General features: G+C 35.4%; 1 protein-coding gene and 2 pseudogenes across 3 annotated transcripts; 1 reads left to right on the top strand and 2 right to left on the bottom strand.

The window, feature by feature from the left end:
• Positions 1-511: 511 nt before the first annotated feature.
• On the bottom strand, positions 512-5,761 carry LOC115963924 (annotated as a pseudogene).
• A 1,532-nt stretch (positions 5,762-7,293) lies between these two features.
• On the top strand, positions 7,294-9,664 carry LOC115964760 (annotated as a pseudogene).
• Positions 9,665-10,822: 1,158 nt separating this feature from the next.
• On the bottom strand, positions 10,823-16,279 carry LOC115963921 (receptor-like protein 7). 3 transcript variants are annotated; one of them, XM_031083164.1, is made up of 4 exons: positions 15,904-16,279; positions 14,795-15,721; positions 12,369-14,722; positions 10,823-11,074 (listed from the first exon to the last, which is right to left on the bottom strand). In XM_031083164.1, exons 1-3 carry the CDS (start codon positions 16,081-16,083, stop codon positions 12,395-12,397), a joined length of 3,435 nt encoding a protein of 1,144 aa, XP_030939024.1. In that variant the 5' UTR covers positions 16,084-16,279; the 3' UTR covers positions 10,823-11,074; positions 12,369-12,394. The 3 variants fall into 3 exon arrangements, with proteins under 3 accessions (XP_030939024.1, XP_030939023.1, XP_030939025.1); XM_031083163.1 differs by having other exon boundaries at positions 12,369-15,721; XM_031083165.1 differs by lacking the exon at positions 15,904-16,279 and having other exon boundaries at positions 12,369-15,264; positions 15,375-15,503.
• Between the last annotated feature and the right edge of the window lie 20 nt (positions 16,280-16,299).

Below are 16,299 nucleotides of genomic sequence, written 5' to 3'. Positions count from 1 at the left end.
AAACTGTTTGAAGAGGGCTCCCTATCTGACATGACCAAGAATTCTGATTTTTTTTAATAAATCTTCCTCGTCCCAATAAAAATTAAAACCAGTAAACTAACAAATATTATTTTTTTCAATTTTCTAAAGCAGAGATAGAGATGCTTTTCAATGCTCTCATTACAAAAAACTTTTCACTTCAATCTTCTCCACCCTAGACCAACCTTAAGACATAAGAGACTTACAGATCAATGATCAATACTTTCTTCCTTTCTTTACCCAAGAATTGTATAAATTTTCAGGCTGTAGGCAATATATTTTGACCAAAAGAGGTGTTAATAAACCTGTAATTCCCAGTATCTTGATGTAGCCTTTAAAATCTTAAGGCTCATCTCTGTCAACTGAACTTGTAAATTCATGGGAGGGTGGCTGTGTCCTGCATCATTTCTGAATGCCAAGGAAATGAAAACATTATCCCATTTAAGTCAGATAACCATCCTTCAAATAGAAGTCATCTGTCTTGAGAATGACAAAAGAATAACTTAACAATTGCAATTAATATTAGTAATTTGCTGAAACCATTCCAAGTCCATGTGGTGCCCAACAACCATCAAAATCACAATTAGACGAAAATTATATTTATGATTCAAAGGTGCCTCATTCCAAGTATAATCAAAGGAGAGCAAGGATACCGAGAGATCCCATGTCAAGCACTCTTGGCAAGATCTGTAACAATACAAGGAAAGTAAGCACTGATAAAGCCAATAACAGTGTAAAGAACTAGTGGCCAAGATGATCTCAAGAAACTATACCTCTCCTAATCGAGCATTGATCTTCAAGGGCACAATATCATCAGCCCGGGTTACACCCACGTTCACAATCGCAGTAGCTGCACCTGCCTCATGAGCAGCTCTGTGGAATTCAATGTTAAAAGTCTTTCAGCTAAAGAATAAAATACTAAGAGAAAAATGTGTGGGTGGCTCCTTCTCTATCAGCTTTATTGCTTTCTAAATCAGAATCTTGATACTAAAATCAAACAGTCTTCTAGTACTTAATTAATCTGAGCTATACAGGATATCAAAAAGTGATTATAACATATATGTATTCAGACATCAAACTGTGTAGTTACTCTAGCCCAAATAAACATTGATATTAAAAACCATTCAATATAATCTTTGAAACGCATGCGGGCTAAAATTACTCTGCAGTTTGAGCTTTAGCCACAAACTAGTACAAGCTTAAGTAAATTCAATTTTTAATATGCACATGTAAAACAGACATAACTGTACAACAGAGGATGCATCAACAGCATTGACTTAATCCCAACAATTCAAATAGAAAATAATCATAAATTTAGTGTATTTAATTCTTGCGAAAATACATTTGCAACTGCTGAACTATGATTATGTGCTGTTAATTCATATATCGTTGCTCACTCTCTTCTTGACAGCGGTCCTTTATTCAATTTTCTATGCTGCAGGTTTTGCATACTAATTAGGATAGACCAAGCACAATAGAGAAAAGATATTTCCTTATGTAGAGGTATGCAGCAAGCATTGCCTGTGTAATATTAAACTTTTCACTCACTTCAATGTGAAACATGTGTACAAAATAAATATGTACCTGAGAAGCCGGAAAGCAGACATGGTCATCATAGATGATCCTAACACAAGAAATGCGTCACATCATTTTGCAGCTTCCATTGCCTTATCAGCTCTAAATTGAGTTTCCAATGTACTTAAGAAAAGTTATGAAATGTGTGTAAAACTGCTGGATGCAAATGAGCAGTACCCCCCCAAAAAAAAAAAAAAAAAAAAAAAAAAAAAAAAGAACAAACAAAATGGAAATAAAGGCCCTCATTTTATTGCATGTAATGTAATCACCCAGCTTTCAAACAATTTAAATAAATTTATAGACCTACAATGCATACTCAAGATGCAATCTCCCCTTTATTTGTACATAAAATATATAAGAACTTTTCCATAGCTTAAAGGGGACATGTGTTCATTTGAAGGGAATAAACAGTATCAAATACTTATTTTCTAGCATGAAGATCTAGGCCATTTTTCTGAAGTTGAAAACTGCTTTCGGATCTTTCTAACTTCTTAATTCTTTTTTTTTTTTTTTTTTTAACTAACAATAACTATAATGTCCAGACCCAGTCAATTCCATTATAGTTGTGTGATGGTGCCTTTGCCAGCTTGTCACATGGATATGCACCTGCGGGCCACATTCATGATCCTACTTCTGTTAAATTATGAGTGCTTTCAGAAAATGTAGACTGAAAACTTTTAATTTTATAAATGCAAAAAAAAACTTACATCAGGTTTGAGGACACCATTGCATTTTTGGCAAGTAGGGATATGAAAATCCTCTTCCCAAAACTTTTCGTCAATTTCAATATCACCATCAGGCCTTTGCTTCATGCCAAAACTCTTGTCCGAACCAGGGTTTCCATAATCAAAACTTTCAATTGCTGCTGCCCACTGCAGTAAAAATTGAAATCTTGCTAATCAGTCATGCATCCCAAATAATATAAGAGAAAGAAAACAAGGGTTTGTGGCCAGATGAAACATTAGATTTTATATTCCAGGCATAGACAGACAGTTAAAGGATTCATAAATTAGAAGGCCAGAAAATCTAAATTTACAATGCAAAAGGATAGATCTTGCCTACAATTATGTTTTTAGATTGTGAATATAGCATTGAATTCTTCTCAGAAGAGCACAGCCTTCCATTGGACATAGATTAAGGCTCACTCATAAATCTCCCTTCTTAAGCATAAAGAGAAGATGACAACGTTCTGAGCCAAAAAAGGTGACAATGTGAAAGTAACAAATTATGTGATATGAGAAGCCTAGATTGTTGCAACTCCAGGAAGAATAAATTACTCAAAATTAACCTTTGGATTGAGCTCCTTCACTTGATCTTGAAACGAATTCCGACAAAAAGAAAATCCACAATCTAGACAAACTACAGTATACACAGTCCCATGTAGTTCAAGTGGGTTGCTACCAGCTCGATGATGCAGCCTGAAACAGAATAAATGATAAAACTAACCCCATTGGCTTTGCTCCTGACACAAGTAGAGTTACACATTTGAAAGAAAAGGACATACAACTGCTAGTTACCTGTCAACGTTTTTTGTAATCATAAAATTTATCCGGCCAGCTTTCTCTAGAGATGCTAAAGCAATATGAGCCGCACCAGGCTGTGCTGCAGTAAACCGTCTCCATCCAGCATAACTCCTTGCCCAATACCGCCTGTGGGCCCGACTTGATCGGAGAAACTCCTGTTGAGAAATTCACAATACTAACTTAAGAAAACTTGATATTTAGAAACACAAACAGCAGTAATTTACAAGATGAACATTCAGAGCTTTGATCAATTGCGTCAATGTTTTGTGAATTAATTTTAACTCTTCTTCTCCCTCCACTCAATCTTAAAAACAACGGCATGTCTTTAGAAAGGAATCGGAAATAGTCACTATAAAACATAAGATACCAGTATCATAATCCAAATTAACACTCCCTTTGTCACATAATGAGTGACCCAGTTGGAGCATGCACAAATTTAATAAAAAACAGAAGAAAAAATAAAACAATCTTTTTGTATAACTTTCCAAATTTTTCCCATTAAGATTAATCAACACATAAATTGAGGGACATGCATTAGATGTATTGTGGGAAAGAAATTCCTTGATAGTTGGAATGGAAATATATTATGGGACAAAAAAAAATGCGAATTGAGCACTCATTATGGAATTGAGGAAGTAGTAACTAATGAAAATATGCCAAATTATTGGGGCCATTGGTTTGAATAAATGATTATTTTCAAGTTCTTAGCATGTTCATTGAGTTCTGAATAATATTAAATTTATCCAAATATAACTTATATGCTACTAAGCCGCCCTATTTAGTCTTTCTCTTTTCAATAAACCTTCAAAATTAAATGTGTGATCCCTCCTTATTAAAAATTGATTTAGGGTGTGACAACTTGCAGCTGAACATATATAGGGAAAGAAATTAAGGAGAAGAAGATTTAATGCCAAGAACATTGTAGCAAAACTGGCGCCTTTTGGTGTTTCCAACACAAACATCCAAGGCTCAAATCCCTTCTCCTCCAAACTATTGATTTATCAAAATAAATAAAAAGGGAGGATTTAAGAGAGAAGATGAAACGGGTTGGAGGGATGGAACAGATCAGAATATAAGAAAAGCAAGAAAGTAGAGAGGAGAGTATATCCAAGAGGATTAGGGGTATAGAAAGCGATGAGATATAGAGAAATATCATACCAAGAAAAAGAGAGCAAGATGAATAAGGGAGCAGTGCACCAGAAAAGAAGAAATGAGATAGCAAGGCAAGAGGGGAGACCAAAAAAAAACTAAACATATAGAAAAGTTAAAAAAAAAAAAAAAAAAAAAAAAAAGTACTCATCTATTTTACTCTACTGAATCAGAAAGATGCCTTCTAAAGGCTTTGCAGTACTTGGGGAACAGGAAAGTATACTCTAGATCTATAAATTGTCCTTATAAAAAGATACATCAAGACCTACATCTCCTACTTCAAGCATTGAAGAAAGTTTTAAAATATAAATATTACAGAAATCACTAAAACATTTTCCTAATATATCTAAATACTTTTGTGGGGTAATCGTAATACATAAAAAAACATACTGCTATAGGGGATAAATATCACAGCACATGCCTTCAGATCACCTGATGAGTAATTGGTTTGAAACCAGAACTATAAGTGCCATTGGGGCTGCAACATGATAAAAAAATAAAAAAATAAATAAGCCGATATTATTTAAAAAGTAGAAAAATATTACCATTTAGGGAAAATAAGGAAAAAAAAAAAGATTTGGCATTTGATAAACTTTAAAAGGAAGCATCACTTTACAGGTATGATTAATTCCACCACAAAGCCTTAAAAATATATTTAGTGTGACATATTGAGAGCAAGAACACTTTAATCAACCCAAAGCCCACTCCAAAAAAAAATAAATAAATAAATAAGGTTTGTCTTTTTTTTTTTGACTAAACACAATAAGGTTTGTCTTGGGACTTGGGTTAATGCTAAACCACATAATTAGATGAACCAGAGGCTTATGCAGTTATGTATATTCAATTTAACAGAAGTGTGATTTTTTTGTCCTGTGATAAAATCACAAATGAGAAAAAAAAAAAAAAATATATATATATATATATATATTGAGATAATAGGTGAGTCTACCTCTAACAGGGGCTTGCTGAACAAATTTGTATGAAAACTGAGATAGCTAGATCTATTCATTTTCTTTGCTGATGACAACCAGCTACCAAAATGCAGCATAGGCCACAAACATCATATAAGAGTACACATATTAAACAGTATTGGAAGCCTATAAAACCTTTGATATTCATATGGATAATTAATATGATTTGAAAGGTACAGCAATAGTCAAAAGAAAATGCGGATTGACTGGATCAATGAGACAATTGAGAAGAAGTATCAACTATTACAAACAATTATGCAAAGTAATTGAAAATGTTTTGGGTAGAGTCTATATATGCCAACGAACAAAGAGCACATGCTTAATGTGATCAATATTAGGTGCTGCATCAGCAATATTAAAAGGTCTTTATTAGAAACATATAAAACACAAAGGTAGAAACATCCTTTAGTTCTGTGTGCTTATGTGAAATAGTAATTTGGGAAAAGTTTCAAGAAATTTGTGGATCTTATAAGCTTACAAGATCCAAAGAGGAGGTAGAACCTTCTATAATCAGGAATTCCACATTCTGTACTGATTCCAGCCCCCGTTAATACCATGAGCTTGTTACTGCATGATAGCAAATAACCAATGAAACAGAATCTGGCAACAAAACTACTAAAAAAGAGATAAAAACTAAGCACTAGGATTCATAAGATAAACTTCATAAGAAACCTGGAATTTTAAAATATAACTATATATGAGAACATCTAAGATTGACCTTTGATCAAAGAATTGATATAAAAGGTTGACATCACTAGTTCTAGGAGGATCTGAATCAGGAACCAACTTCTTGTCCCTCAAAAAGTTTGAAGGTGCTCTTTCTCCTCTCTCTGATGAGGTCCCAGGAAATGAGACCCGGCATGAAGTTTTAACAGACTTTATAGAGCCCTGAAACAAAATGACTCTTCTTCCTCTACTTGGAGATTTCCAATTACTGTGACTTGATTGAGGAAAACCTAAAAATAAAAAAGAGTTTGCTAGCACTTAATATCACCCATTTATACAGAACATAAGTAAGAAATTTATCTAATAACGCTAAAGAATTTGGTGGATGGCATGGGCATACTTGCCTGTCATAATACTCCCCAGCACTTCACTTGCACTTCTAGAGGTCTGCTTATCCAAAGTGAATAATTCAGCATTAAAAAAATTCAATCCATAACTGAACAGATTCATAGAGAAATGATGCCAAAATTACATATCAAACAGCACAGACGACTTTTCTTGTAGACTCAAATGGATAGGCATATATGAATTTTGATGAAATTTTATTCAAAGAAGCTTCTGCAGAATGTACATTTCATTTGTCCACTATAATAAAATCTCCAATCATTATTTTTGAGAACTAAAAGTTATCAATATACTCCTCAGATATGTTCGCATAAGATTGTGAATGGAGTTCTTATTTGCTTTCAATTCAACTATTTGGTACAATTCCTTTTTGACATTATTTTTTTCTATACTCAACATTTGATGTAATCTAGACCAATCTAAAATGCACCTAAATAAATTCTTCTCTTTGGAGCTGTGTACAAAATAATTTGACAATGATGAAAGATTAATATTATTAGTTTATTACCAATTGTCATGTTTTGCATGCATATCTGTTAGCTCTAATAATCATGCTTTCTTAATAGCTTCAAAGAACTACAAAAATGTAGTTATGAAATAATGCTTTCTTAAAAGAAATGTTTTTTTTATTATTATTATTTTTTTATGCATAACTTTTCTTGATGAATAAGACTTACACTCACAACAAACTCAGAAGTCTAGGTTTTCTCCTATATAATTTCAAAAGACCAGTTGAGACAGTTTTACAGCCAAGTATCAACTAAAATTGCTCTAAAAAAAAAAATAGCAACTGAAATTCCCCAACAAAACACCAAAGTGAGTCTAAGATTTGACTCTTGTGTTGTGTGTTTAAAACACAGCCCAAGTGCCCAACCAGTAAGTCAGCAACAACATAAAAGTGTAACTTAGGTCACTTAAGAGAAGTTGGAAGCTGATGAGTTGTGGTGAAAGAAATCAATGGAAGAAGAAAAAACAAAACATAGAAATGCCTCCTCACCCTCACCCTCAGCCCCCAATTCCCAAACCCTAAAACCAAAACCAAAAAACATAAATTCTACTTCTTTTACGGCCACCGCAAACCCTCCCAACATTGCCCCACCGTCCGCGGCAGCCTCTTCTCCAACCGCCAATCCCTCTCCCTCCATAAACCCTCTCCTCCCCCCAATCCCCAACCATTCAATCTCCACCACTGGGACCCACAACATTCTCCCCCCACCAACACCACCAAAACCTCTTCACCCTCCTCCTCCTCCTCCCTCATCTGCCTCTCCCCGATCGCCCGATACATCACCGACTCATTCCGCAAAAACCAAAACCACTGGGGCCCACCCATCGTCTCCGACCTCAACAAACACTGCCGTGTCCAAGTTCTTCCACTAGGCCTCCAAACAAAAAGGCTTCCACCACATTTTCGCTTCCTACAATGCCTTCGCCTATTGCCTCAACCGCTCTAACCGTTTCCGCTCCGCCAATCAATTGCCCGAACTCATGATCTCCCAAAACAAACCCCCCACCAAAAAACAGTTCGAAATCCTTATTCGATTCCACTCCGACGCCAATCGGCCCCTTCGGGTTTTCTACGTGTATCAGAAGATGAAGAAATTCAATGTCAAGCCTCGGGTTTTTTTGTATAATAGAATCATTAATGCTTTGATGAGAAATGGGTATGTGGATTTGGCGGTTTTGGTTTATGATGATTTTAGGAATGATGGTTTGGTTGAAGAGAGTGTTACTTTTATGGTTTTGATTAAAGGGTTGTGCAAAGTTGAGAGAATTGATGAAATGTTGAAGGTTTTGAGTAAAATGAGGGAGAATTTGTGTACGCCGGATGTGTTTGTGTACACGGCGATGGTGAGGGTGTTGGTTGTTTGATTGATAGGGCGATATATGGATCATTGGTTGAGGCGTTTGTGGCAGATGGGAAAGTGGGGTTTGCTTGTGGTTTGTTGAAGGATTTGGTGGATTCTGGGTATAGAGCTGATTTGGGGATTTATAATTCGATTATCGAAGGTTTGTGTGGTGTGAAGTGAGTTGATAAGGCTTATAAGGTTTTTCAGGTCATGGTTCAGGAAGGTCTTGAGCCGGAGTTTGTGACTGTGAATCCAATTTTGGTTTTGTATGCAGAGATGAGAAGGATGGATGAGTTCTGTAAATTGTTAACCCAAATGGAGAAATTGGGATATTGTGTCATTGATGATCTTTCAAAGTTCTTTGCTTTTGTGGTTGGGAAGGAGGAGAGGACAATGATGGCTGTGGAAGTGTTTGAGGACTTGAAAAAAAGAGGTTATTGTAGTGTTTCCATATACAATATTCTTATGGGGGCACTTCATAAGAAGGGGGAGTTCAAAAAGGTGATATCACTCTTTGATGAAGTAAAGGAATCAGATCTTGAACCTGACTCATTGACTTATAGTATTGCTATTGAATGTTTTGTTGAGATTTGTGATATTGAAAAAGCATGTCTGTGTTATAATAAAATCATGGAGATGTCTTTGGTTCCTTCTGTTGCTGCTTATTGTGCTCTTGCTAAAGGGCTCTGCAAGACCGGAGACATTGATGCTGCTATGATGTTTGTTCGCGATTGCTTAGCCAACGTTAAGAGTGGCCCTATGGAGTTTAAGTATACACTTTCTGTTGTCCATGCCTGTAAATCAGGTGGAGCTGAGAAGGTGATTGAGGTACTGAATGAAATGATGCAACAGTGTTGTCCTCCTGATGAGGTTATATACTCTGCTATCATCTCTGGCATGTGTAAGTACGGGACAATAGAGGAGGCAAGGAAGGTTTTTTCGAATTTGAGAGACCGCAAACTTTTAACAGTAGCCAATATGATTGTCTACGATGAAGAAGAAGACCGCAGACTTGGTGGTGTTTGGATTGAAGTTTTTTGGTCTAGAGTCCAAGTTGAAAGCAAAGGATAGTACACTGCTGTCAAGTTGAACGTATGCTGTTGGGTTCAAGTTTCATTGATTTGCCTTGCTGGTAACTAGTCAAATATATTCGTAAAAGAAAGAACCTGCTTGAGAGAGCTCAACTCTCTATTTCTACCCCTTTTCAAGAAATGTGTCACTGAATGAAAGTTCACCAATTTGCCTATGTCCAGAAAGTGGTGAGAGTTGTGTTAGCTCTCTGATCAGAGAAATTCACATTGAGAGGGCAAAGGTACGATTCATTCTTGCTTGCACCTTTGGAGCTTTTCTGTGGCTTCCCTATCAGCTGTGTTTTTACTCAAAAAGAGTAATGCCGAGGGATTATGTTGTGAATGGTGCTAATAAAAGTGATTTTTATAGTGAACTCAATATGGTGTCTTGAAGCTAATTTTGCCGAATTGAGGCTATTGCATGACTTGGGATATTTTGCCCGAACAATATGTATATTTGTCATATATTTATCCGATAATTATGAGAGGAAATTATGATGTAGGAATCTGATGACTTAGATCTGCCACAAGATATAAAGAAGTTTAAAGGAAGAAAATATATCTTCCAAATTCGTTTGAGTAGATATACTACCAAGGATGAGCTTGAAAATTTGTGACAAAGATTTATGTATGAGACAACATATTAGACTAGAAGGAAGAATTTCGTGTCAAGAAAAAGATACAAAACCCACTTAACTGCACAATTAAAACCTTTCATTAAAATATCTATTACCTCTAAAATGAAGAATAATTAACCTATCAGCTAAATAATGCAGGGGTACAAACATGACTGTATGGGGCACTGCATGGTGCAATTTTCCCAAAACCCTCAAGACACTGCACTTTCATAGAGCAGACACTGTGTGATGCAGTGCATTTTGGTCGGTTTTCATATATATTACAAATATATACTAAATATATTTAACATATTAAAATTTTACAAAATAATATTGAATATAAAATAAAACACACAAACACACACACACACATATATATATATATATGGGTGCGGTTGTGTAATTTTCTTAATGATGAACCGCAAACCGCACCGCACCGCATGGTGTTGTGCGGTTTTTTCATCTCCACCTGCAGCACGGTGTGGTTACTCCATTTTGAGGGTGATTTTGGTTGGTTTAGCTGTGGTCCAAGCCGTTTCATGAACACCCCTAATTGCTACTCCTTAATTTCTACCCTTTTCCTCCCACAATTCTTAGTTTATAGAATTCAAAAGGCATGTTTTATGAATAGATAATTATGAGAATATTTTATTTTTAGTGAATTAGTTCAAAACTTTTTTGGAATTCTTGACGCAAAAAAGGGCAAGGCCTAACTCCTTTAGTATTTGAAAAGGCAAGGACCCCAAGAAAAAGGCAAGTTTCCAAGAAAAGCGGGCTCAAGATTAGGAGCCAAAGCAGACCAAGAAAAAGAAGAAGTGAAATTCACCCAATAAAATAGAGAATAATTAACATATCAAGTAAACAGTGTACCTTCTTTCGTCAAAAAAAAAAAAGTAAACAGTGCAAGCAACAGACATGACTTGCCAATGGAGCTTATTGAAGACCAGTACTTTGCATCAAAAGATGAAAACATGGACAAGCACCCCAACTTCAGAAAATTCATTGCATACTATACAATCTCATGTCCCTTACTTTAACAACAATACTAATAAAGCCATAAAGGTAATAAATAAAAAGCTGTTGCATGAAAAATTATTAAATTAAGGATAATTAACAACTCCAACACGTTATTCTGCATCACATGTTACAGAGCTAAGCAACCTTTCTGTTGATGTCATGGAACATCAAGGTGACGAAATTGCTCGAGAGGAGTAAAACTTCCACTGACCACTGCAAATCAAGAAGCATGCCATAATTAAAATGGGAAAAAAAAAAAATGAACTTCTTATCAAAATGATGGGTTAAATGTCCATAGGAGCCCCTTTTTAAAAATTAAAAAAAAAAAAAAAATTGTGTCATATATTTATTTATAAATTAATACTGCTAAACCTGGATAATTAGTCATTTGATGTCTGAAGAGCCCTATTTCTTCCACAAACGTACATTTGAATATGTAAGCACTTGCATCAATAAAAAAAAAAAAATATATATATATATATATATAGAGTGATAAAATTTACACAATATGACATGAAAAGCTCTCACATCAACTTGTCTATAATTATGCAAATATAGAAATGAGCTATAGTAACTGTGTAAATATACACGATTATAGTAACTTTGTATAAATTATTTTATTAATTTGCTTTACTTCTCTCTTTTCTCTATCTTCTTGCCATAGTCCTAAAATAATAAAAAATGCAATAGAATGAATATTTTATTGAAATAATTGTTCAGAATATATAAACTGATGTGGGTGTTTTGTAAAAATGATGATATAAAATAGAAAAAGTAAGTTCTTTTTGTAAAATAGACAAAAAAATTTAGAAGCACTGATGCAGTTACTCTAATCATACACTTCCCAAAGCATCTAGGAGGAAAAGCAGGGGAGAAAGGCTATTTTACCCTGTACCAATTAAGTCTAGAAAAATTCTTCTAAAAAAAAAATTTAAGTCTAGAAAATAAAATTTCATGATTTTTTTTTTTTTTCACAACTTCTAAAGTAATATGTTCTAATTGGTGCTGATATAGGGTCTGTTTGGGATCCGCTTATTTTGCTGAAATTGAAATTTTTTTCTGAAAAAACTATAGATAAAGATAAAAGTTAGCTGAAATAATATAGTGAGACCCATGAATAGTACTAAAAAGTGCAATGGAACCCATAATAGTACAAAAAATAAGCTGAATAGTAAAATAAGTGGGCAAAAATAATTTTTACCAAACGCACACATAGGTTGGGTTAGTAATGGACTCATACAAAAGAGTAGTTATTACAATCACAACTTATCATATATCAATCATAAAAAAATAATTATTTCATGATAAAATTTTATCTTGCAAATAGACATGAAATAATTATTTTTCATAAACTCGAGCTCAATCACTTGCTACATCTATATATGTCCATTTGCATGATAAAATTTATAGCTAATTGACAATTAGTAATTGTGTATGAAAATGTGTTCGTTTGATATAATTTTTCAATAATGTTCAATGCGAATATGAAATAGTTCGAGCATTTTACCTGACAAAGCTCGCATCCAATAAACATTAGTGCCTCTGCATTCGAATCCTATGTCGTTGGACTTGATGGTTTTTTTCCCACCTAAAGTACAGCTGAGGAAAGATCCTGAAAAAAATGTCATCAGCGTGTTTGTAATACCGTATCCTCCACCTCTTCCAAAGCACAAGCGGCCCAATGACCATCCCAAAGCCAAAAACAAATCCCAGTTCAACACACAGGTAATTCCAGTCAATCAAAGGCCCAGATTTTGAGTGAATATCTTCAAATGGAGCTGGCGGTCTTCTGTCTGCAGATCCACATTCTGCCTTCAAAGGTTGCCCACATAATCCTTTGTTCCCTTCATAGGAATCTTCTGAAAATGTTGCAAATTGCTTGATATATGGAATTGGCCCAACCAATTGATTAAATGAAAGGTTTAAGACTGATAGGAAAGTGAGACTATCTGCAAGTTGCATAGGTATCCCACCGGTAAGCTTGTTGTTTGACAAGTCCAATGACTCAAGTTTACTTAATTTTCCTAGAGATGGTGGGATTCGGCCTGTGAAAGCATTGTGTGACAAGTTGAGAACATACAACGATTTAAGTACTTCTATTTCTTCTGGTATTGGCCCATCAAGATTGTTGCATGAAAGGTCAATTAAAGTGACAAGAGTCGAAATCTTCACCAACTCCCTCTCTAGACCCTTAATGAAAATTGCTATAGCATCTTGATAATTCATTTCAATGAATAACCTTCCAGAGACTATCTGCATTAAAATCGTTTCTATTCTAACCACAGAATGGAGGTAATTGAGCTCTGATTGGACTTCATTATTAGCTATCATTGCCTTTGAGTTAGCGAAGGATTTTATTGATAACTTACCACTAAAGTCGTTTGAAGCAAGGTCTACAATTTGAAGTATCAACCAAGTTGCATTCAGCCCTCCACAACCAACAGAACCATAAAATTTGTTTGATCTCAAGATAAGGACGCGCAAACTGGATATGTCTTTCAAGTGACATGGGAACTCATCTTGTATCCGGTTGTTCCCAATGTCCAATAACTCCAAATTTGTGCAATTGGCAAGAGAATTTGGTACCATCCCTTCTAGTAGGTTTCTATTGAGACTCAAAGTTTGTAACCTACAATTGCTTGGAAATACATCTGATATTTTGCCAGTGAGGTTGTTTCTCCTTAGATTTAGAACCTTTAGAGTTTCACTCATTGCAATGAGGCAGTGGGGAATTGTGCCACTCAAGGAATTATTAGACAGATCTAAAAAATAAAGAGATGTAGCATTGCATATTGCTTCAGGGATATGCCCATTGAGTTTATTGCTTGAAAGATACAAGAAACCAGTGTTAGAAAGAGAGTTACCAATGTCAATTGGTATAACAGAGCTAAAATTATTCAATGACAAGTCCAAATACGAACAAGATGGTAGGGGAGTTGGGAGTTGCCCTTGGAATTGGTTGGACCGAAGGTCTAGTATACCAAATGATGAAAGACTGGGTAGAGGTCCTTCAAGGTAGTTATATGAGAGATTTAAATGTGTAAGATCAAGTTCCCAAATCCAGTTTGGTATCTCTCCATGTATCTGGTTTCTAGAAAGGTCTAAAATTAGTAAACTGGTTTGGTTTCTCAAGAAACTAGGAAATGTTTTTAACTTGAGAGAAGCCAATCGCAATGACTTAATAAGGGGAAAGGGGGTTAATGAAGAATTCGTTCCATTATATTCAATCAACAAGCTATTGTCGGAAAGATCAAGCTCAATAAGATTTGTCAACTGCTGAAGAAACACATTCAGTTGAAAGGAGCCATTAAAGTTATTTGAAGAAAATAATAGGGTCCCAAGACTTTGGAGTTTACCAATAGAAGTGGGTATGGGCCCTTCCAAATAGTTGCTACTCAAATCAAGCCATACCATCGGGAGAGAAGAATTGGAAAATTCATGGATTTGACCAGACAATTTGTTATTGGACAAATTAAGGAACACCAGACTTGGAAGCTCTTTCCAGTGAGTGAAAGTAAACTGACCTGTCAAATGATTATCAGAAAGATCTATCATGTGCAGATTCTTTGCCATGTTGAATGATGGAATTGGTCCGATGAAGCTGTTTGATGACATTCTAAAATAAGCCAATTCAGTAAGATTTGCCATGAAGTTTGGGATAGATCCAATGAAATTGTTTGATGAAAAGTCCAAATCAGACAATCGGGTAAGATTTGCCATGGAGTTTGGGATTGATCCAGTGAAACTGTTTGATGATAAGTCCAGATAAACCAATTGAATAAGATTTGCAATGGAATTTAGGATAGATCCAGTGAAGCTGTTTGATGATAAGTCCAAATGAACCAATTGAGTAAGATTTGCCATGGAATTTAGGATAGATCCAGTGAAGCTGTTTGATGATAAGTCCAAATGAACCAATTGAGTAAGATTTACCATGGAATTTGGGATAGATCCAGAGAAGTTGCACCCTGAGAGATCTATTTTGGACAACCTTTTAAGGTTGCCAATAGAATCAGGAAGTGTCCCTGAAAAGGTTGTATTGGTAAGCACCAGTGACTGAAGAGAACCATTTGGATGAAATTCAGGCAAAGAACCGCCAAGTTCATTAAATGATAAGTCAATCGTCTCCAATGTTGGAAACTGGAAGATCTTTTTCGGAAATTGTCCATTCAATCCACAGTTACTGAGACACAAGGATGTTAAATTTCTGAAATAGGAAAAAAATTCTGGAACTGGGGCAGAAAAATTGTTATAATTGAGATGAATAATTGAGAGAGACTGAAGCTTGAGTAAGGAGGAATCCGGAGGCCCCTGAAGATTACAATCTGACATGCTCAACACCCTTAGATTTGGGAGCGAAGAAGATACGGCGTGACACCACTCATTCCCTTGAGATGATATATCTACACCATCCAGATAAAGTTCCGTAAGCCACGTAAGGTTGTGAACTAACGAAGCTAAATCTGGGTTCTCAAGTTTCAGATAAAAGGTAGACAAATCGAGAGAAACCAACCTTGTGAGACGTGAAATCTCAATGGGAATCTGCTCCCCAAAGCCAGCATGTGACAGGTTTAAAAACCTTAAATTCGTCAGATTTCCAAACTCTGGAGGAATTGGAGAATCGAGTTCGTTGTAAGCCAAATTCAGGTTTTGGAGATACTGCAAGCAGAAAAGGCTACTTGAATTGTCAAGTCCGTCATAGATTGATTCGTTGACCAAGTTGAGGCCAACAACAAGTCCCCCGTTGCAGGTGACCCCTTCCCACGAACAGCAGTCAGTACTTTCATTCCAATGCACCAGTTTTGTGGACCTAGTTGTGTTGAACATGAGGTTTTTCTTCATATCGAGCAAATAGGATTGCTGATCACCACGACATTGGCCAGACACCACAAAGACAGGAAAGTTGATAAAAAGTGAGCATATTGGTATAAAAAAGAACCATGAAAAGAATGGAATTTTCATTGGGAGGTTGTAATAAGAAAACACTCATACAATCAAGAATAGAAGAGGTGATGATATTAATCTCTAGCTTTGGAATTTACATATAGCATTTTTGAGCTGTGGCTCAAGTCTTGGAAGACCAAAAACCACTCGGGTTTGGCACGGCAGTCAACAGAGTGTAGAATGGGAGGTAGAATGGTAGATGAACGCAACTTCGCTTCAATTGGAATAATGGTAGTAAGGCCATGATGTTCAAGAAAAAATTGGACCTCATCATTCATTTCTGACGAATTTCATATTGAACAGAATTATCACCTACCGTGGTTCCGTACACAATGTTGTTGAGTTGTTGTCATTCATTGCTGCTGATTTTACAAATCATTCCTAAACATTTTGCCCGCCTACAATTTTTTTATTTTTTATTTTTTTATTTTTTTCTATTGGAATCTTATTAACTGAGGCTTAGGATAGTGTACTTTATTGATGAGTAATCTTTG

This window comes from Quercus lobata, chromosome 10 (assembly GCF_001633185.2).
Source record: "Quercus lobata isolate SW786 chromosome 10, ValleyOak3.0 Primary Assembly, whole genome shotgun sequence".
NCBI lineage: Eukaryota > Viridiplantae > Streptophyta > Magnoliopsida > Fagales > Fagaceae > Quercus > Quercus lobata.
The sequence above is the reverse complement of the archived record's forward strand: the minus strand, read 5'-3'. Positions and strand labels throughout refer to the sequence as shown.

Excerpts from the sequence above, each read along its gene's own strand:
- LOC115963921 (XM_031083163.1), bottom strand. The coding sequence starts at position 16,083 with ATGAATGATGAGGTCCAATTTTTTCTTGAACATCATGGCCTTACTACC. Across the intron at positions 15,722-15,903 it reads ACAGCTCAAAAATGCTATAT|CAATCCTATTTGCTCGATAT; the intron begins GTAAATTCCAAA and ends CGTGGTGATCAG.